The 18,802-nt window shown below is 38.2% G+C and overlaps 1 protein-coding gene across 2 annotated transcripts in view; it reads right to left on the bottom strand.

The window, feature by feature from the left end:
- The window catches only part of MND1 (meiotic nuclear divisions 1), a 107,217-nt gene that overhangs the window by 25,779 nt on the left and 62,636 nt on the right, over positions 1–18,802 (bottom strand). For both annotated transcript variants that reach the window (XM_067734742.1, XM_067734741.1), the window contains exon 7: positions 4,566–4,610. In XM_067734742.1, coding sequence (XP_067590843.1) covers positions 4,566–4,610 — 45 coding nt within the window. The remainder of the gene's footprint in view (positions 1–4,565; positions 4,611–18,802) is intronic.

Below are 18,802 nucleotides of genomic sequence, written 5' to 3' on the forward strand. Positions count from 1 at the left end.
AAGAACCTAAGGGTAAGACAGGAGTAAAGACACAGACCTACTAGAGAATGGACTTGAGGATACGGGGAGGGGTAAGGGTAAGCTGTGACAAAGTGAGAGAGTGGCATGGACATATTTACACTACCAAATGTAAAACAGATAGCTAGTGGGAAGCAGCCGCATAGCACAGAGAGATCAGCTTGGTGCTTTGTGACCAACTAGAGGGGTGGGATAGGGAGGGTGCAGGGGAGGGAGACGCAAGAGGGAAGAGATATGGGAACATATGTATATGTATAACTGATTCACTTTGTTATAAAGCAGAAACTAACACACCATTGTAAAGCAATTATACTCCAAGGAAGATGTAAAAAAAAAGCAATCTAAATGTCTAATCAAGTAGAAGGGTGTCAATGCATAGGCAGTGAAGGATGCAAGGCAGTACCAACGTGCTCACAATGGCTGCACTGAGGGAATGGGAATGATGGTGAGTTTTCTTTTTTTAATTTTACACATTCTCTTTAATGTACATATACCATCTTTAAAATGAATATGTATTATAAATACAGAAAAGTAATGGTATACAGTTTTCTGGTTCAGAGTACTCTATAAAACATTAAGCACTGTGTTAGTTGTGATAATGAAATGAAGGGTTAAAGTAGGTTCTTTTGGAGTGTTATTGGCCGAATTATCACCTCCCCCTAGTTCATATGTTGTAGTCCTAAACCCCACTACCTCAGAATATGATTGTACTTGGAAATTGGGTCTTTAAAGAGGTGACTAAGTTAAAATGAGCCCACTGGGGTGGACCCTAATCCAATCTAACTGGTGTCCTTACAAGAAAAGGAAACGTGGATACACTGAGACACTAGGGCCAGGCATTGGCAAGACTCTGTCAGGACACAAGGAGAAGAAGCCAAGGAGAGAGAGGCCTCAGAAAAAACCAAACCTGCCTACACCTTGAGTTTGGACTTCCATCCTCCAGAACTGTGAGAAAATCAATTTCTTTATTTATGCCACCTGGTCTGAAGTATATTGTTATGGTACCATTAGGAAATTAATATATGAAGTTCAATCACTCTTAAAAATATTGTTTTAGGAAGTTTAATTCCAAGTATCAAATATTGATAACTAAATGTTTGGAACGAAGTTCACTGCTGAGGTGAATACTACTATATCAAATAGAATAATGTTAACAAAATATCCTCATTTCTTTAAATAAAGAGTTATAGGATATCAACAGATATTAAAATAAATCTTTATGTAATGATCTAAACCAAATCTCTACTTTTCATAAGAATCTAAGAGAGAATACTAATAGCACTCTAGGATAATCTGTTTAATTTGATTAGTGTCTGCACAACTTGTGCAATCTTGACAGTCACAACCAAATACTTATAGAGGGCCCATTGCTACATAAGACAGCTATTAAGTGTATTACAGGTATTCCAGAACATAAAGAGCCTATGCCTTCAAACTGACACAAGAGTAGAGAGAGAAAAATCAATTTATCACTAAACAATTCCAAAGTGATATGTGTGTTAGAGAGAAAAGATCAAGTGTTATGTGTAGAGCTTGTACAATAGGCTCCAAGAATACAGAAAGATTTCCAGAAAACAAGAGGACAGATGCAATGCTGTAGGAGCCTTGGAGGAATGTATTTCAACCCGGGAACAGGAGAGAAGAAAACGAGGCACCACAGTAAGACTAGAGCCTCTGCAGGAAGGAGTTCCTGGTTCATGTGAGGGCAAGAAACCATTTTATTATAAACCTTCAAAGATTAAGAACAAACAAAAGAATAAACAAATAAAAAGCCTCTGTATACAATGCTTAATGGACCAATTCAAAAAGACTCTGATTAAATATGTCCCTGGGCCACTCGATGTCTGCCTTCAAGACAAAGTCACCCGCAATTTTGATAGTTCATCCCTGTCAATTAATTTTTCTATTATGTGGAAATGTTTATGAATGGATAAAAAAATACTTTTATTTTTAAAGAAACAACCTTAAGACTGGTAGAATTCATATTAATTTATATGGTGGCAAACCCAAGATATATACAGGAATAGGATGGGCAATATCACATGCATGTTAGGACCTCACAACATCTTTCCTCCCTCACTCATTTAGATGTCTCTCATACAAAGTCGTAAAAACTCCACTATCTTAGTTATTAGGCAAGATTTTATATAATTTGATAAGTCACTTTTAAAGTTACTTAATGTCGCAAAACATTTAGATGCTATATTTCTAGTTATATTTATACCCTGAGGTGACTTCTCATTCTATAAAATTGAAATACTGAATTACTGAACAGTAAGTATGCTCAATTTAAAATACATTTTAGGGACCTTTTCAGTATAAAGAAACCAAATCTTAACTAATAATTATATAACGATCTTTAGTTATAAGTATTATTGATGTTTTCTTTTTGTTTGTTTTGAAAACAGGAAGGTTTTCTGAGGTGTAATTCGTTTTAACTCCATGATTTTTTCATAACACTTTTATGTTGGAAGGAGCAAGTTGTAAACTCAAATGGAAATATGTTTTTTTGTTTGTTTGTTTTTGCGGTACGTGGGCTTCTCACTGTTGAGGCCTCTCCCATTGCGGAGCACAGGCTCCGGACACGCAGGCTCAGCAGCCATGGCTCACGGGCCCAGCTGCTCCGCGGCATGTGGGATCCCCCCGGACCGGGGCACGAACCCGTGTGCCCTGCATTGGCAGGCGGACTCTCAACCACTGCGCCACCAGGGAAGCCCCCAGAAATATTGTTCTTAACAGCTGTTTCTACTGTTCTGAAAATATTATCCTTCCTGTATGATTTAAAAAGTTTCAGGTTCTTTCTCAGCTAATAACACAAGGGAAAAAAAAGTTGTTCACATTTTTTTAATTATAATTTTTGAAGTTTATGATCAACTGGAAAACATGAAAGGATTTTTTTAAGAGACAGGGAAAAGGGGAGTATTTGTTTATCAATGTGTCTAATGGTGTGCTAAACGGCTTACAAACTGTTTTATTTAATCCTTCCAAAATGTGAGGTAGATATTATCCACATTGAACAGATGAAGAAGCAGGGTCAGAGAGGTTCAATAAATCACATAGCAAATAAGGAGAACAACCTGGATTCCTTTGAAAGTCAAGTTCCTCCCACTATATACACAGGCTGCCTGTGCCTACTGTTTGCTGAGCTGCTTTGTTAATTAGGGGAAATCATTTTGTGACTCTTGTCTTATTTTTAACCTAAAAATCCACTTGCTTTTTTACTTACTCAAAATTTTATATTTCTCAAACCTATATGATATCACTGTATTTATTATTTATTTATACTTTATTGGACACACATTTCATTATTCTCTTTTATTTAATGTTAGTTTGCTGTTTTTACCCTCCTTTGTTCTTATCACTAAAGCATTACACTAGGAAATAACTTTGTAATAAATAAGACTGCAATTTTATAGGGACCAAAGGCCAGTTATATTGATTTTATCACTGTACTTAATTCTAAAATAGACAAGGAAAAACGATTCTTAAGTTTTCTGTGAAATACAGAGGTCTGGACATGGAATCAGGGAAATCTGGCTCTATTCCCTGTTCATCCAGTGACTAATCACCTTTGACTTAAGGCAGCTACTTCAAGCTTTCTGCATCTCTGTGTCAATGCAATCTTATCCATGCTGTCCCACGGAAACAGAATAAGGGTAACACATATAAAGGCATTAAAGACTCTTACCAGGATGGAAAGGTTCAATTACCATTATTTCATAATTAAATACTGAAAAAACATCAGTGTAACTTCCAGACAGGTTTTAACAATAATAATCATACTTGTATATAATTCACAACAATCATTATTTATTAATGTTCTTCTAAATTTTAAGACACATAGATAATGCCTCATTAGTTCCCATTTCTTAGTATATACCTGGTATAGACCAGAGGGTGTATCCATTGGCAAATGGATTAATGAGGCATTTACATGAAAGCAGGTACACAGAGAAGACTACCCCGTGTGGTGGGTGAGAGCTTGGACTCTGAAATCTAATTCCTGTTCCACTGCCTAGCACCTGTGTGACTGTGGGTTCCTAGTGGCCTCAGTTTCATCTCTAAAATTAGGGATAATAATCCTATCTACCTCATAAGATTGTTGTGGAGATAAAATGAGAATGCAGCACAGACACGCTTTATAATGCCTGGCTCATAATCAGCCCTTGACAAATGTTTGCAATTATTATTATGAGCAAGAAGACAAATCTTTAGGATTGCATGAAACTCTTAAAAGTTGTATCTTGCATTAATATATAAGAAGGTTAAGTGATTAGCCCAAGTGATTTATCTAGGAAAAGTTACACAAAACTTAAAGAAATCATTGGTTTTACAAAAATGCCTTACACTTTACAAAATGACTCATAATAAGATTTTAAAAATTCCTCAAGTAAATGAAATGATTTAAGATATAAAAACTTGATTAATACATACACTTTCAGAAATGTCTTTTCTTGAACTTAACCAGGAACAATAGTTCCTGCATTTCACATCACAGTAAGTGTACAAGAGTTTGACTAGTTTATCAGTGCCACTGTAATACATACCAGTCCATCTGTTAGCAGCTTCTTTGGCCACTTCATTTGCTTGACCTGAAAAAAACCCAACCATATATATATAGATTCATCCTTTTCGGAAAAAAAAGCTCAAATAGTGACACTGTATCTCACAAACCTGCTCAACTTCCCAAGGAAATTTTAGATAGTTGCAGTTATCTTAGTCATGAATAGAAAGTCAATGTGAACAATTTCCCTTTCCTAAATGTCCACTATTATGGTACTTCCTCTTTAAAAACATGTTTAACCGAGATGTTTCTCAAATAATTTACACCAGAAGAAGATAAAATAATTTAAGTTTAATGATAAGCATTTTAGTGTATACATATTAGACAACAATAAACTTGACAATATAATTTTAATGGCCATACAGTAGCCCTGAAGGAGGAAATATTTACTTTATATTTAATTATACTTCTTGCTATTATATGTTATCTGTATCTATATGATGTCGTTCAACTTAATCTGCACAGCACATAACAATGCCATGATCACCTGGGCATAAATAGTATTCATAATGATAGCATTTATTTATTTATTGAAATACAAGTTATATACCAAAGAATTCACCATATTCAAGTGTATTATTCAGCGGTTTTTAGTATATTTACAAGGCTGTACAACCATCACCACTACCTAATTCCAGAACATTCTCATAACCCAAAAGAAAATCCCATAGCCATTAGGAGTCACTCCACTTCCCCTTACCCCCAGCCCCTGGAGACCACTTACCTACTTTCTGTCTCTATGGATTTGCCTATTCTGGACATTTCATATAAATGAAATCATATATGTCTGGCTTCCTTTCACTTGGCACAATGTTTTCAAGGGTTGTCAACTGTAGCATGTATAAATACTTCATTCCTTTTTACTGCCAAATAATATTCCATTGTATGGATATACCACATTTCACTTAGTCACTCACCAGTTGATGGACATTTGGGCTGTTATTACTAATACGAATAATTTAACAATTTTTGTGTGAACATGTTTTCAATTCTTTTGGGTACATACCTAGGGGTGGAACTGCCAGCTCAAATGGTAACTATACATACAATATTTTGGGGAACAGATAACTTGTTTTCCAAAGTGGCTGCATGAACACACCATTGTAAAGCAATTATACTCCAATAAAGATAAAAACAAAAACAAACAAAAAAAAAGTGGCTGCATCATTTTCACAGTCCCACCAGCAATCTAAGAGTTCCAACTTCTCCACATCCCCACCAATAATTATTTTGCCTTCTTTTTATTATAGCCATCCTAATGGATATCTCCTTGTGTTGTGATTTGCATTTCCCTAATGACTAATGATGTTGAGCATCTTCCCATATGCTCATTGGCCATTTGTATATTTTCCTTGGAAAAATGTCTATTCAAATCCTTTGTCTGTGTTTAAATTCTTTTTATTGTTGAGTCATGAGTTTTTTTAATGTATATTTTTGATATTGGACACTCGTCAGATACAGGATTTGCAACTATTTTCTCCCATTCTGTGGGTTTTCTTTCCACTTTCTTGACAATGTACTTCGACACACAAAAGTTGTTAATTTTGATGAAGTCAAATTTATCTACTTTTTCTTTGGTTGCTTGAGCTTTTGATGTCATATCTAAGAAAACTAGGCTACAGAGACACACATCTATGTTTTTTTTTCTAAGAGTTTTATAGGTTTAGCTCTTACGTTTAGGTCTCTGCTCTACTTGAGTTAATTTTTGTATACAGTGTGAGGTGGGAGGCCGGGTTGATTCATTTGCATGTGGATAACCAGTTGTGCCCAGCGTCCTTGGTTGAAAACACTATTTTGTTCTGATTGAATGGTCTTGGTACCCTTGCTCAAAACCTTGTTTACTTCTGGACGCTCAATTCCATTTCATTAACCTGTATGTCTATTCTTATACCAGTACCAAATTGCCTTGATTACTCAAGTTTTGTAGTAAGTTTTGAAATTGGGAAATTTGAGTCTTCCAACTTTTTTCTTCCCCAAGGTTCTTTTGGCTGCTCTGGGTCCCCTTCATTTTCATATGAATTTTAGGACTAATATCAATTTCTGCAGAAAAGAAATTGGAATTTTGGAGGTTTTACAGTTAATCTGTAGACCAGTTGGGGGGGTACTTCCACCATGACAACATTTAGGTCATTCAATTCATGAACATGGGATGTCTTTCTATTTATACAGGTCTTTAATTTCATTAAATGTTTTTTACTTTTCAGTACAAGTCTTGCACTTCTTTGATTAATTTTACTCCTAAGTATTTTACTCATTTTGATGCTACTGTAAGTGGAATTCTCTCTTAATTTCATTTTCAGGCTGTTTATTGATAGTTTATAAAATACAAGTGTTTTTTATATATTGATTTTCTATCTTGCAATCAGCTGACCTCACTTGTGAACTCTAATAGTTGTATTTTGCTGTTGTTGTTTTGTGGATTGTTTAGGGGTATCTATCTATCTAAGATCATGTCAACTGCAAATAGAGATAGTTTTCTTTTTTTCTTTTCAATATGGATGCTTTTTATTTCTCTTTCTTACCTAACTGCCCTGGCTTGAATTTCCAGTACAGTGTTGAACAGAAGAGGTGAGAGTGGACATCCTTGGGGAAAGCATACAGCATTTCACCATTCAATGTGTTAGCTGTTCTATTTACAGTAGGCAGGACATGGAAGCAACCTAAGTGGCTATTGACAGATGAATGTTTAAAGAAGATGTGGCACATAGATACAATGGAATATTACTCAGCCATAAAAAGAAACGAAATTGAGTTATTTGCAGTGAGATGGATGGACCTAGAGATTGTCATACAGAGTGAAGTAAGTCAGAAAGAGAAAAATAAATACTGTATGCTAACACATATATATGGAATCTAAAAAAAGAAGGTTCTGAAGAACCTTGGGGCAGGACAGGAATAAAGACGCAGACATAGAGCATGGATTTGGGGACACGAGGAGGGGGAAGGGTAAGCTGGGACGAAGTGAGAGAGTGGCATGGACTTATATACACTACCAAATGTAAAATAGATAGCTAGTGGGAAGCAGCCACATAGCGCAGGGAGATCAGCTCTGTACTTTGTGACCAAGACGGGTGGGATAGGGAGGGTGGGAGGGAGACGTAAGAAGGAGGAGATATGGGGATATATGTATATGTATAGCTGATTCACTTTGTTATAAAGCAGAAACTAACACACTATTGTAAAGCAATTATACCCCAATAAAGATGTTTTAAAAAAAAAGTTAGATGTGCATTTTTTTTTTGGCTGCACCACATGGCACGTGGGATCTTAATTCCCCAACCAGGGATGGAACCTGTGCCCCCAGCATTGGAAGCGCAGAGTCTTAACCACTGGGCCGCCAGGGAAGTCCCAGCTGTGCATTTTTTACAGATACACTTTTTTTGTTTGTTTGTTTTTGTGGTACGCAGGCCTCTCACTGTTGTGGCCTCTCCCATTGCGGAGCACAGGCTCCGGACGTGCAGGCTCAGCGGCCATGGCTCACGGACCCAGCCACTCCGCGGCATGCGGGATCTTCCCGGACCGGGGCACGAACCCATGTCCCCTGCATCAGCAGGCAGACTCTCAACCACTGCGCCACCAGGGAAGCCCACAGATACACTCTTATTAGACTGAGGAAGTTCACTTCTTTTCCCAGTTTGTTGAGTGTTTTTATTACGAAAGGGTGTTGGATTTTATCAAATACTTTGTTTATTGAGACAATTATGTGGGGTTACATCCACGTTTATTCTATAAATAGGTTGCATTAGATTTTTTTTGTACGTTGAACCAACCTTTCATCCCTGAGATGAATGTCACTTAATCAGGGTGTATAATCCTTTTTATATACTGCTGGATTTGATTTGCTAGAACTTTGTTGAGAATACTTACATCTATATTTGTAAGCAATACTTAACTATAGTTTTTTTTCTTACGAAGTCTTTGGTTTGGGTATCAAGGTAATACTGACTTCAAAGAATGAGTTAGGAAGTGTTCTCTCTTTTCTAATTTTTTTTTAATTGAAAAGTTACTTCTTTAAACTGACAGAATTCACCAGTGTAGACTTGGCTTTTCATTGTAAGAAGTTTTAAATTTCTAACTCAGTCTCTTAACATGTTATACATCTATTTACAGCGTTCATTTCTGCTTGAGATAGTTTTGGTAACTTGTATCCTTGTAGAAATTTGTTCACTTCATATAACTTATCAAATTCATTGACATACCACTGCTCATAGTACTCCTTTATAGTCCTCTTTCTATCTGTAAGGTCAACAATGATCCTTCTAATTCATTCCTGATTTTAGTAATTTGAATCTTCCTTTTTTCCTGGTCAGTCTAGCCAAAGTTTGCCAATTTTGTTGATCTGCTTAAAGAACCAACTTTTGGTTTTATTGACTTTCTCTTGTTTTTCGATTATCTAGCTCTTTTATTTCTGTTCTAGTCATTTTATTTCCTTTCTTATATCTGCTTTGGGTTTAGTTTGCTCTTCTTTTTCTAGTTTCTTAAGATAGAAGTCTAGGTTTTTGTTTTGAAAGTTTTCTCTATTTTTCAACATAGGCATTAAAATATTAATAAATTTCCCACTGAGCAATGCCTTCATTGCACCCAATAAGTTTTTGTATGTTTTCATTTTCACTATCTCATAGTATATTCTAACTTCCCTTGTGATTTTGTTTGAGCCATCCCTTTTGGGAGTGTGTTGATTAATTTCAACATATTTGTGAATTTCCCAAATTCCCTTCTGTAATTTATCTCATAACATTCCACTCTCATCAGAAAACATACTTTGTATTATCAATCCAATTAAATTTATTGGGACTTAAGCTTAATATGTGGTCTACCTTGAAAAATATTTCATGTGCACTTGAGAAGAATGTGTCCCCTGCTGTTGTTGAATGTTCTATAGAGATTTAGTTGGTTTGTAGCATTAAGTCTTCTAATTTCTTGCTTATGTCCCATCTTGCTATTCCATTCTTTATTCAAAATGGAGTATTTAAATTTTAAACTATTATTGTTGAATTGTCTATCCCTTCAATTCTTTTGGTTTTTGCTTATGTATTTTGGTTCTCTATTGTTAAGTGTATATATGTTTGTAATTGTCATATCTTCTTGAAGAGTTGATCCTTTTATCATTACAATTATAAACTGTACTTGTCTCTAGTAACAATTTTTGTCTTAAAATCTATTTTCTCTGGTATTAGTTTAGCCACTCTAGCTCGCTTTTGGTTATTGTTTTCATGGAATATCTTTTTCCAGCTTTTACTTTTACCATATTTGTGTCCTTGAGTCAAATGTGACTCTTCTGTAGATAATATATAGTTTATGTGTTTTTAAAGTATTCTGCCAATCCCTGCCTTCTAATTGGAGAGTTTAATCCATTTACATTTAATACAATTACTGACAAAGTAGGATTTACATCTGCCATTTGCTATTTATTTTCTATAAGTCATATGAATTTTTGTTCCTCAATTCTTCCACAGTTGCTTCATTTTATGTCAAACAGATATTTTAGTGTATCAGTTTAATTCCCTTATTTCTTTTACCAAATATTTTGGGGATGTTTTCTTAGTGACTGCCCTGGGGATTACTATTAACATCTTAATTAGAATGACCAATAGTACACAAAAGTTTTGCTCCTATGTAGCTCCATTCCCCTCCCCACTTTTATGCTGTTATTGTCACAAAATATATTTTATACATTGTGTGCCCAACAACATGTTTATCAGTATTGCTTTATGCAGCTGTAATTTAAATCAGATAGAACATAACAGATACAAACAAAAATACACACATACTGTCCTTCAGATTTACCTACGTAAATCTATTTTATCACTTCATCTTGATCAAGTTACTGTCTAGTGTGCTTTCACTCCAATGAGAAGGACTTCCATTTTTTTTTTTTTTTAAGGGCAGGTCTGCTAATGACAAACTCTTTCACTTATTCACCTCAGACTATCTTACTTTGTCCTTCATTTTTGAAGGAAAATACTTCTGTATATAGAATTCTTGGTTGACAGTTTTTTCTTGCAGCACTTTGAATATGTCATCTCAATGTCTCTGGCTTCTATGGCTTCTAATAAGAAAAAAGCTGTTAATCTGACTGAAGATCCCTTATATATGATGAGTTGCTTCTTTCTTATTGCTTTCAAGCTTCTGTTTATCTTCTGACAATTTGATTATGGTAAGCCTATGTGTGGATCTCTTTGACGTTGTCCTAATTGGAGTTTATTAAGCTTTTTGGATGTGTAAATTAATGTTTTTCATCAAATTTGGGACATTTTCAGCCTTATTGTTTTGGCCCTTTCTCTCTCATCACTTTCTGGGACTACCATTGTGAGTATGTTGGCATTTCTGATGCCATACCACAGGTCTCTGAGACTCTGTTAAAGTTTCTTCACTCTTTTTGATTTCTGTTCCTCAGATTGGATTATCTCTATTGAACTATCTTCAAGTTACTGATTCTTTCTTCTGCCTGCTCAAATCTGCTGTTAATCCTTCCAGTGAATGTTTTACTTAATTACTATAGTTTTCAGCTCCAGAACTTCTATTTGGTTTTTTCTTAATAATTTCTACCTCTTTATTGATATTCTCTACAGTAAACTCCCTACATATGAAACTTCAAGTTGTGAACTTTCAAAGATGCAAACATGTGTTTGCATGTCCAATCAAGTAAGTTAGTTCACATATCTGGCGTACACTGTCACGTGCATGCATCCTCTACAAGTGGTTGTGCTTTTGTGTACTTTACTTACAGTACTATATAGAGTAAAATAGTACAGTATCTTTATTTCAAGCAAAGGATGCCCAGAAGCAAGCGTAAGAGCAGCGGTGATGTAGCTGGTACAGCTAAGAACTGCCAATGTGTTTCCATAACAATGGAAACAATGGTGAAAATAATTGAGAGAGTGGAATGAGGCAAAAAGATGGAATTGGAAGCCCAGAGAAAGGATGAAGAGAGACAAAAGGAAGAAGAAGTAACTGAAGAACCGTAGAGATTCATGACGCAGGATATGGCAAGGGGATTTTCTTTATTTGAGGAGGCACTGTTAGTTTTTGAGGCACAGGACCCGAATGTTAAATCAGCCGTTCAGAATCCAATCCAGTGCTACTGTGTCACCTATGATGAGAAAAAAAGAGCTATGACCCAGACATCACTGGATCGCTTTTTCAAAAGGGTAGACAGAATTGAATCCAGCAAGGAACCAGAAACTGTGCCATCAACTTCAGGCGTGAGTGAAATTGCAGCTTGGCCTCCGTCTCCTATTGCTGATGATCCTTCAGCTCTACCAACTCCCACCTCCTCTCCCTCCTCCAGTCAGTAACTCTTCTTGCCTGTTCACTCGATGCCAGCCCCTGTATGCCAGCTGTTGTACTGTACTACTGAATTTTTCAAGTACTGTAAGATTAAAAATGTTTTATTTTTTGTGTTTGTTTTTTATGTATTATTTGTGTGAAAAGTATTATAAACCTATTACAGTACAGTACTTTATAGCGGATAGTGTTAGTTGGGTACCTAGGCTAACTTTGTTGGACTTAGACCAAACTGGACTTACGAACATGCTCTCAGAACAGAACTTGTTCGTATGTAGGGGACTTATTGTATTTGGTGAGATATCATTCTCAGACTTTCCTTTAGTTCCTTAGACATTTTTCTTTAGCTCTTTTAACATATTTAAAATAGCTGATTTAAAGTCCAAAATCATGCATGAGCCATATTTTCTTGTTTCTTTTCATGTCTTGCAACATTTTGTTGAAAACTGGACATTTAAATTAATATAATGTTGCAACTCTGGAAATCAGATTCTTCCCACCTTCCCAGGGTTGCTGTTGCTGCTACCTGTAGTTATTGATAATTTAGTGATTTCTCTGAACTAATTCTGTAAAGTCTATATTCTTTGTTATGTGTGGCTACTGAAGTCTCTAGTCAGTTTGCTTACTGATCAGCCAATGACTGAACAGAGATTTCCTTAAACACCTGGACTAAATCTTCAAGTCTTTGCTGAGAGTCTGTGTGTGTGTGCTGGAGCAGGTTTCAACAATACTCAGGCAATTTACAACTCTGCTTTAGCCTCCACTTCTGTACAGAGTGTCAAGGTCAGCTAGCAGTGGGAGATTAGGACCATCTCAGGTCTTTTCTGAGAATGTGCACAGCCCAAGGTGTGCATGTGGCATTCTAGATTTCCAGGAATATGCTGATTTCAAGGCACCTATGAACATCTCTTTTGGCCTCTCCTTTTAAACTTTATGGTTAGTCTACTCTTTTCCTTAACTGTTACTCATCACCCAAGACAGCTATGAAGTTAAAACTCTTGCCTTTAATTGTTTTAGACAAATGCTCCCCAGGAAGACGCTGTTAGTGATGGGCATACTCCAAGTCATGTCAAAAAAAACACCAATCCTTTCTATTGGTGGCTTTTAGGGAAGCACCAGAGACGCCAAATAATGAAAATTCTTTGGAGTGAGGGTCTTAAAGAGCTCCAGGTCCATTCTATTCCCTTGATACCAAGAAAGCAGGGCCATTATTTTTCAAGATTATTGTTGAGCTGGAGAGTAGGAGAGGAGAATAGGGCAAGTTAAACACCACAAAGCTTGCCCTTCATGCAGAGATCAGACCATTTTTCTTGAACAGGCAATTCTTCATTTAGTTTCTAAAATTCTGGAAAAGTTGTAACAATATTTGCCAGCTTTAATGGAAGTGTACATTTTCAAAGGTCCTCACTCCACCATTTTCATTGTCATCTGGGCATTTATTTCTAAGAAAATCTCTTAAGTACTCCTAAGATTTACTTTCCAAACCTTTTATTGTGAGAACTCAGTTTTTACTACAACTTATTTTATCTGTTCTCACTTAAATAATGTTCAGAATAGCTAAAATAAAAATTTATTATTGCTTTTACTTCTCATTTCTTGGATATTTGCAACTAATCTTGTTAATAGTTGTTTAGTGATATCAATAATTCAATTGGCATGATGAAATATAAGTATTTCCTGCAGGAATTATTGAGAAATAAGAGATAATACATAGCTCTATCTACATGAACATAAGGGTTACAGCTATTATCAGCAGAAAACTTGTTTCAAAATAAGCAATGATGGACTTAGAGATAAGCCTGATTATTATAATTTGGGTACTACAGCCATGTTATTAAGAACCCAATCCTATTAAATTTGTGAAACTCATAATCCTTTAATCTAGTATAATCTGTTCTGCAATAACACATGGCCAAATCCTATGAAGCCCATCATTATCAAAAAGCACATTTTAAAAACAAGAATCTTGGGGGGAACCTTCAAGATGGCAACGAGTAAGACGTAGAGATCACCTTCCTCCCCACAAATACATCAAAAATACATCTACACATGAAACAACTCCTACAGAACACCTACTGAATGCTGGCAGAAGACCTCAGACTTCCCAAAAGGCAAGAAACTTCCCACATACCTGGGTAGGGCAAAAGGAAAAAAAACAGAGACAAAAAAATAGGGACGGGACCTGCGCCTCTGGGAGGGAGCTGTGAAGGAGGAAAAGTTTCCACACGCTAGGAAGCTCCTTCACTGGCGGAGACGGGGACTGGCTGGGGGGGAAGCTTTGGAGCCACAGAGGAGAGCACAGCAACAGGGAGGGGTGCAGAGCGCAAAGCGGAGAATCCCGCACAGAGGATCAGTGCCAACCAGAACTCCCCAGCCTGAAACACTTGTCTGCCCACTGGGGTGGTGTAGGGGCTGGACACAGAGGCTTGGGCTTCAGAGGTCAGACCCCAGGGAGAGGACTGGCATTGGCTGTGTGAAGACAGCCCGAAGGGGCTAGTGTGCCACAGCTGAGGGAGTCTGGGAAGAAGCCTGGGTCTGCCAGAGACTCAAGGGACCATTGTTGTGGGGTGCGCAAGGAGAGGGGCAGGCCGGAAATAGAAGCTTCTTGCTCCATGTGCTCAGATGGCAGGAAACTGCCTACACAAGCTCCAGGGGCGGGAGTGAGCTGTAGCTGTTATTTCGGACCCCAGAAGCAGGCACAATGGCTACTGCTGCTGCTGCCACCAAGGGTTCTGTGAGCAAGTGCAGGTCACTGCCCACGCCCTCCTGGGAGCCTGTGCAGCCCACTACTGCTGAGGATCCCGTGATCTGAGGCCAACCTCCCCAAGAGAGCGCATGGTGTGCCTCAGGCTGTTGCAAACTTCCTGCTGGCCTCTGCTGCCACAGGCACTTCCCGCACATCCCAATGGTGACTGCTGTATCCCTCCCTTCCCCAGGCCTGAGTGAGCCCTAATCAGCCACTGCTTTGCTTCCTCTTGCCTGGGTGGGGAACAGACGCCTGCAGGTGGCCCACACACAGATGTGGGGCCAAAACCAAAGCTGAACTCCAGGGGCAGTGTGACCAAAGAAGAGAGAGGGAAATATGCCCTTGCAGCCAGAGGAGCAGCAGATTAAATCCCCACGGTCGCCTTGGTAAACCCTGAATCTGTGGAATATATGAATAGACAAGGAGTGTTCCCACAATTGAGGCTGCAGACTCTGGGGGTAACTGTGGAGTTTGGGGACAAGTACACACGGGAGTCAGGCCAGATCAGAGTCTGAACTGGCCCCACAGTGCCCACAGCAGGTCCAGGGACCGACCTAGAAGTACTGGGGACATCTTGGGCAGGCAGGGATTGGCTGTGGCTCACTGTGGGGGCAGGACACCGACACCTGAAGGTCCAGGAAAATACTATTATTATTATTATTTTCTTCGTTTTCTTCTGTTGTTCTTCTTTAATTGTTCTTTTAATTTTTACTTTTATTTACTTTTTCCTTTCTTTTTTATCCTTTTATTTTTAATATTAAACATTTTTTTCTATTTCTACTTTACTTTCTCATTATAGTGTGTTTTCCCTTGCCTTTGTTTTTTTCCCTTGTTTTGCTTTATTTTTCTTCTTTTTAACTATATTTTCTATTTTTACTTTACTATTTTGCTGTTTTGTGTTTCTTCCTTTTGCTTTCTTCTTTCGTTTTTATCTTTTTCTTGTTTTGTGTGTTTTATGCTTTCTTTGCCTTTTTTTAGCTTGCTTCTGCTTTTGATTTGTTTTTGGTTTTTGTTAGTTTAGTTTTAGTGTTTGTTTTTGGGTTCATTTATTTGTTTGCTTGTTCTTTTCATTTTTTGTTTTCTCTCTTTTCTTGTGTGTGTGTGTGTTTCTTTGTGTGTTTTCGTCTGTTTGGTTATTCTTTTACCATTTGTATTGGGGTTTTATTCCTCTGTTCATTTTCTTTTTTTTCCTTTTCCTCTGTGCCTTGAGGCTTGCGGAGTTTTGGTACTCCAGCCAGGGGTTGGGCCTGAGCCTAAGAGGTTGGAGAGCCGAGTCTAGGATGTTGGACCACCAGAGAACTCCCGGCACCTGGGAATATTAATCTGTGAGAGTTCTCCCAGGGGTCTCCATCTCAACACTAAGATCTGGCTCCACCCAACAGCCAGCAAGCTCCAGTGCTGGACGCCTCACGCCAAAAAACTAGCAAGACAGGAACACAACCCCACCGATTAGCAGACAGGCTGCCTAAAGTCATACTAAGCTTACAGACACACCAAAACACACAACCAGATGCATCACTGACCATCAGAGGGACAAAATCCAACTCCACCCATCAGAACGCAGGCACCAGTCTCCAGCACTAGGAAGCCTACACAAGCCACTGGACCAACCTCACCCACTGTGGGCAGACACCAGAAGTTCTGAGGAACTATGACACTGTAGACTGCAGAAGGGAGAACCCAAACACAGTACGTTAAACAAAATGAGAAGACAGAGAAATATGCTGCAAATGAAGGAGCAAAGTAAAAACCCAAAAGACCAAACAAGTGAAGAGGAAATAGGCAGTCTACCTGAAAAAGAATTCAGAGTAATGGTAGTAAAGATGATCCAAAATCTCAGAAATAAAATGAAGAAAATACAAGAAACGTTTAACAAAGACCTAGAAGAACCAAAGAGCAAAAAAAACAGTGATGAACAACCCAGTAACAGAAATTAAAAATACTCTAGAAGGAATCAATAGCAGAATAACTGAGGCAGAAGAATGGATAAGTGAGCTGGAAGATAGAATGGTGGAAATAACTGCCGTGTAGCAGAATAAAGAAAAAACAATGAAAAGCATTGAGGACAGTCTCAGAGACTTCTGGGACAACATTAAAGGCACCAAGATTCGAATGACAGGGGTCCCAGATGAAGAAGAGAAAAAGAAAGGGTCTGAGAAAATATTTGTTGAGATTATAGTTGAACACTTCCCTAACATGGGAAAGGAAATAGTCAATCAAGTCCAGGAAGCGCAGAGCGCCCCACACAGGATAAACACAAGGAGAAACACGCCGAGACACATATTAATCAAACTATCAAAAGTTAAATACACGACTTCCCTGGTGGCACAGTGGTTAAGAATCCACCTGCCAATGCAGGGGACACGGGATTGAGCCCTGGTTGGGGAAGATCCCACATGGCGCGGAACAGTTAAGCCCATGTGCCACAACTACTAAGCCTGCACTCCAGAGCCCGCAAGCCACAACTACTGAAGCCCATGCACCTAGAGACCGTGCTCCACAAGAGAAGCCACCACAATGAGAAGCCCTCGCACTGCAACAAAGAGTAGGCCCTGCTCACCATAACTAGAGAAAAGCCTGCGCACAGTAATGAAGACCCAAAAATTTAAAAAAAGAAAAATTAAATACAAAGAAAAAAACATTAAAAGCAGCAAGGGAAAAGCAACAAATAACATACAAGGGAATCCCCATAAGGTTATGAGCTATTTTTCAGCAGAAACTCTGCAGGCTAGAAGGGAGTTGCAGGATATATTTAAAGTGATGAAAGGGAAAAAACTACAACCAAGATTACTCTACCTAGCAAGGATCTCACTCAGATTCGACAGAGAAATCAAAAGCTTTACAGACAAGCAAAAGCTAAGAGAATTCAGCACCACCAAACTAGCTGTACAACAAATGCTACAGGAATTTCTCTAAGCGGGAAACACAAGAGAAGAAAAAGACCTACAAAAACAAATCCAAAACAATTAAGAAAATGGTAATAGGAACATACATATCAATAATTACCTTAAATGTGAATGGATTAAATGCTCCAACCAAAAGACACAAACTGGCTGAATGGATACAAAAACCAGACCCATATACATGCTGTCTATAAGAGACCCACTTCAGACCTAGGGACACATACAGACTTAAATTGAGGGGATAGAAAAAGATATCCTATGCAAATGGAAATCAAAAGAAAGCTGGGGGCTTCCCTGGTGGTGCAGTTGTTGAGACTCTGCCTGCTAATGCAGGGAACACGGGTTTGAGCCCAGGTCTGGGAGGGTCCCACATGCCGCGGAGCAACTGGGCCCGTGAGCCACAGCTACTGAGCCTGCACGTCTGGAGCCTGTGCTCCGCAACAAGAGAGGCCGCAATGGTGAGAGGCCCCCGCATGCCACAACTAGAGAAAGCCCTCGCACAGAAACAAAGACCCAACACAGCAAAAATAAATAATTAATAAACTCCTACCCCCAACATCTTCTTTAAAAAAAAAAAAAAGAAAGCTGGAGTAGCAATACTCATATCAGATAAAATAGACTTTAAAAAAAAGACTATTACAAGAGACAAAGAAGGACACTACATAATGATCAAGGGATCAATCCAAGAAGAAGATATAACAATTGTAAATATTTATGCACCCAACATAGGAGCACCTCAATACATAAGGCAAATATTAACAGCCATAAAAGGGGAAATCGACAGTAACACAGTCATAGTAGGAAACTTGAACACCCCACGTTCACCAATGGACAGATCATCCAAAATGAAAATAAATAAGGAAACACAGCTTTAAATGATACATGAAACAAGATGGACTTAATTGATATTTATAGGACACTCCATCCAAAAACAACAGAATACACTTTCTTCTCAAGTGCTCATGGAACATTCGCCAGGATAGATCATATCTCGGGTCACAAATCAAGCCTCAGTAAATTTAAGAAAACTGAAATCGTATGAAGCATCTTTTCCGACCACAGCGTTATGAGATTAGAAACCAATCACAGGGACTTCCCTGGTAGCGCAGTGGTTAGGAATCCGCCTGCCAGTGCAGGGGACACAGATTTGAGCCCTGGTCTGGGAAGATCTCACATGCCGCGGAGCAACTAAGCCTGTGCACCACAACTACTGAGTCTGGGCTCTAGAGCTCGCGAGCCACAACTACTGAACCGTGTGCAAGAACTACTGAAGTTCCCATGCCT

Source organism: Pseudorca crassidens, chromosome 4 (genome assembly GCF_039906515.1).
Source record: "Pseudorca crassidens isolate mPseCra1 chromosome 4, mPseCra1.hap1, whole genome shotgun sequence".
In the NCBI taxonomy this organism is placed as follows: Eukaryota; Metazoa; Chordata; class Mammalia; order Artiodactyla; family Delphinidae; genus Pseudorca; species Pseudorca crassidens.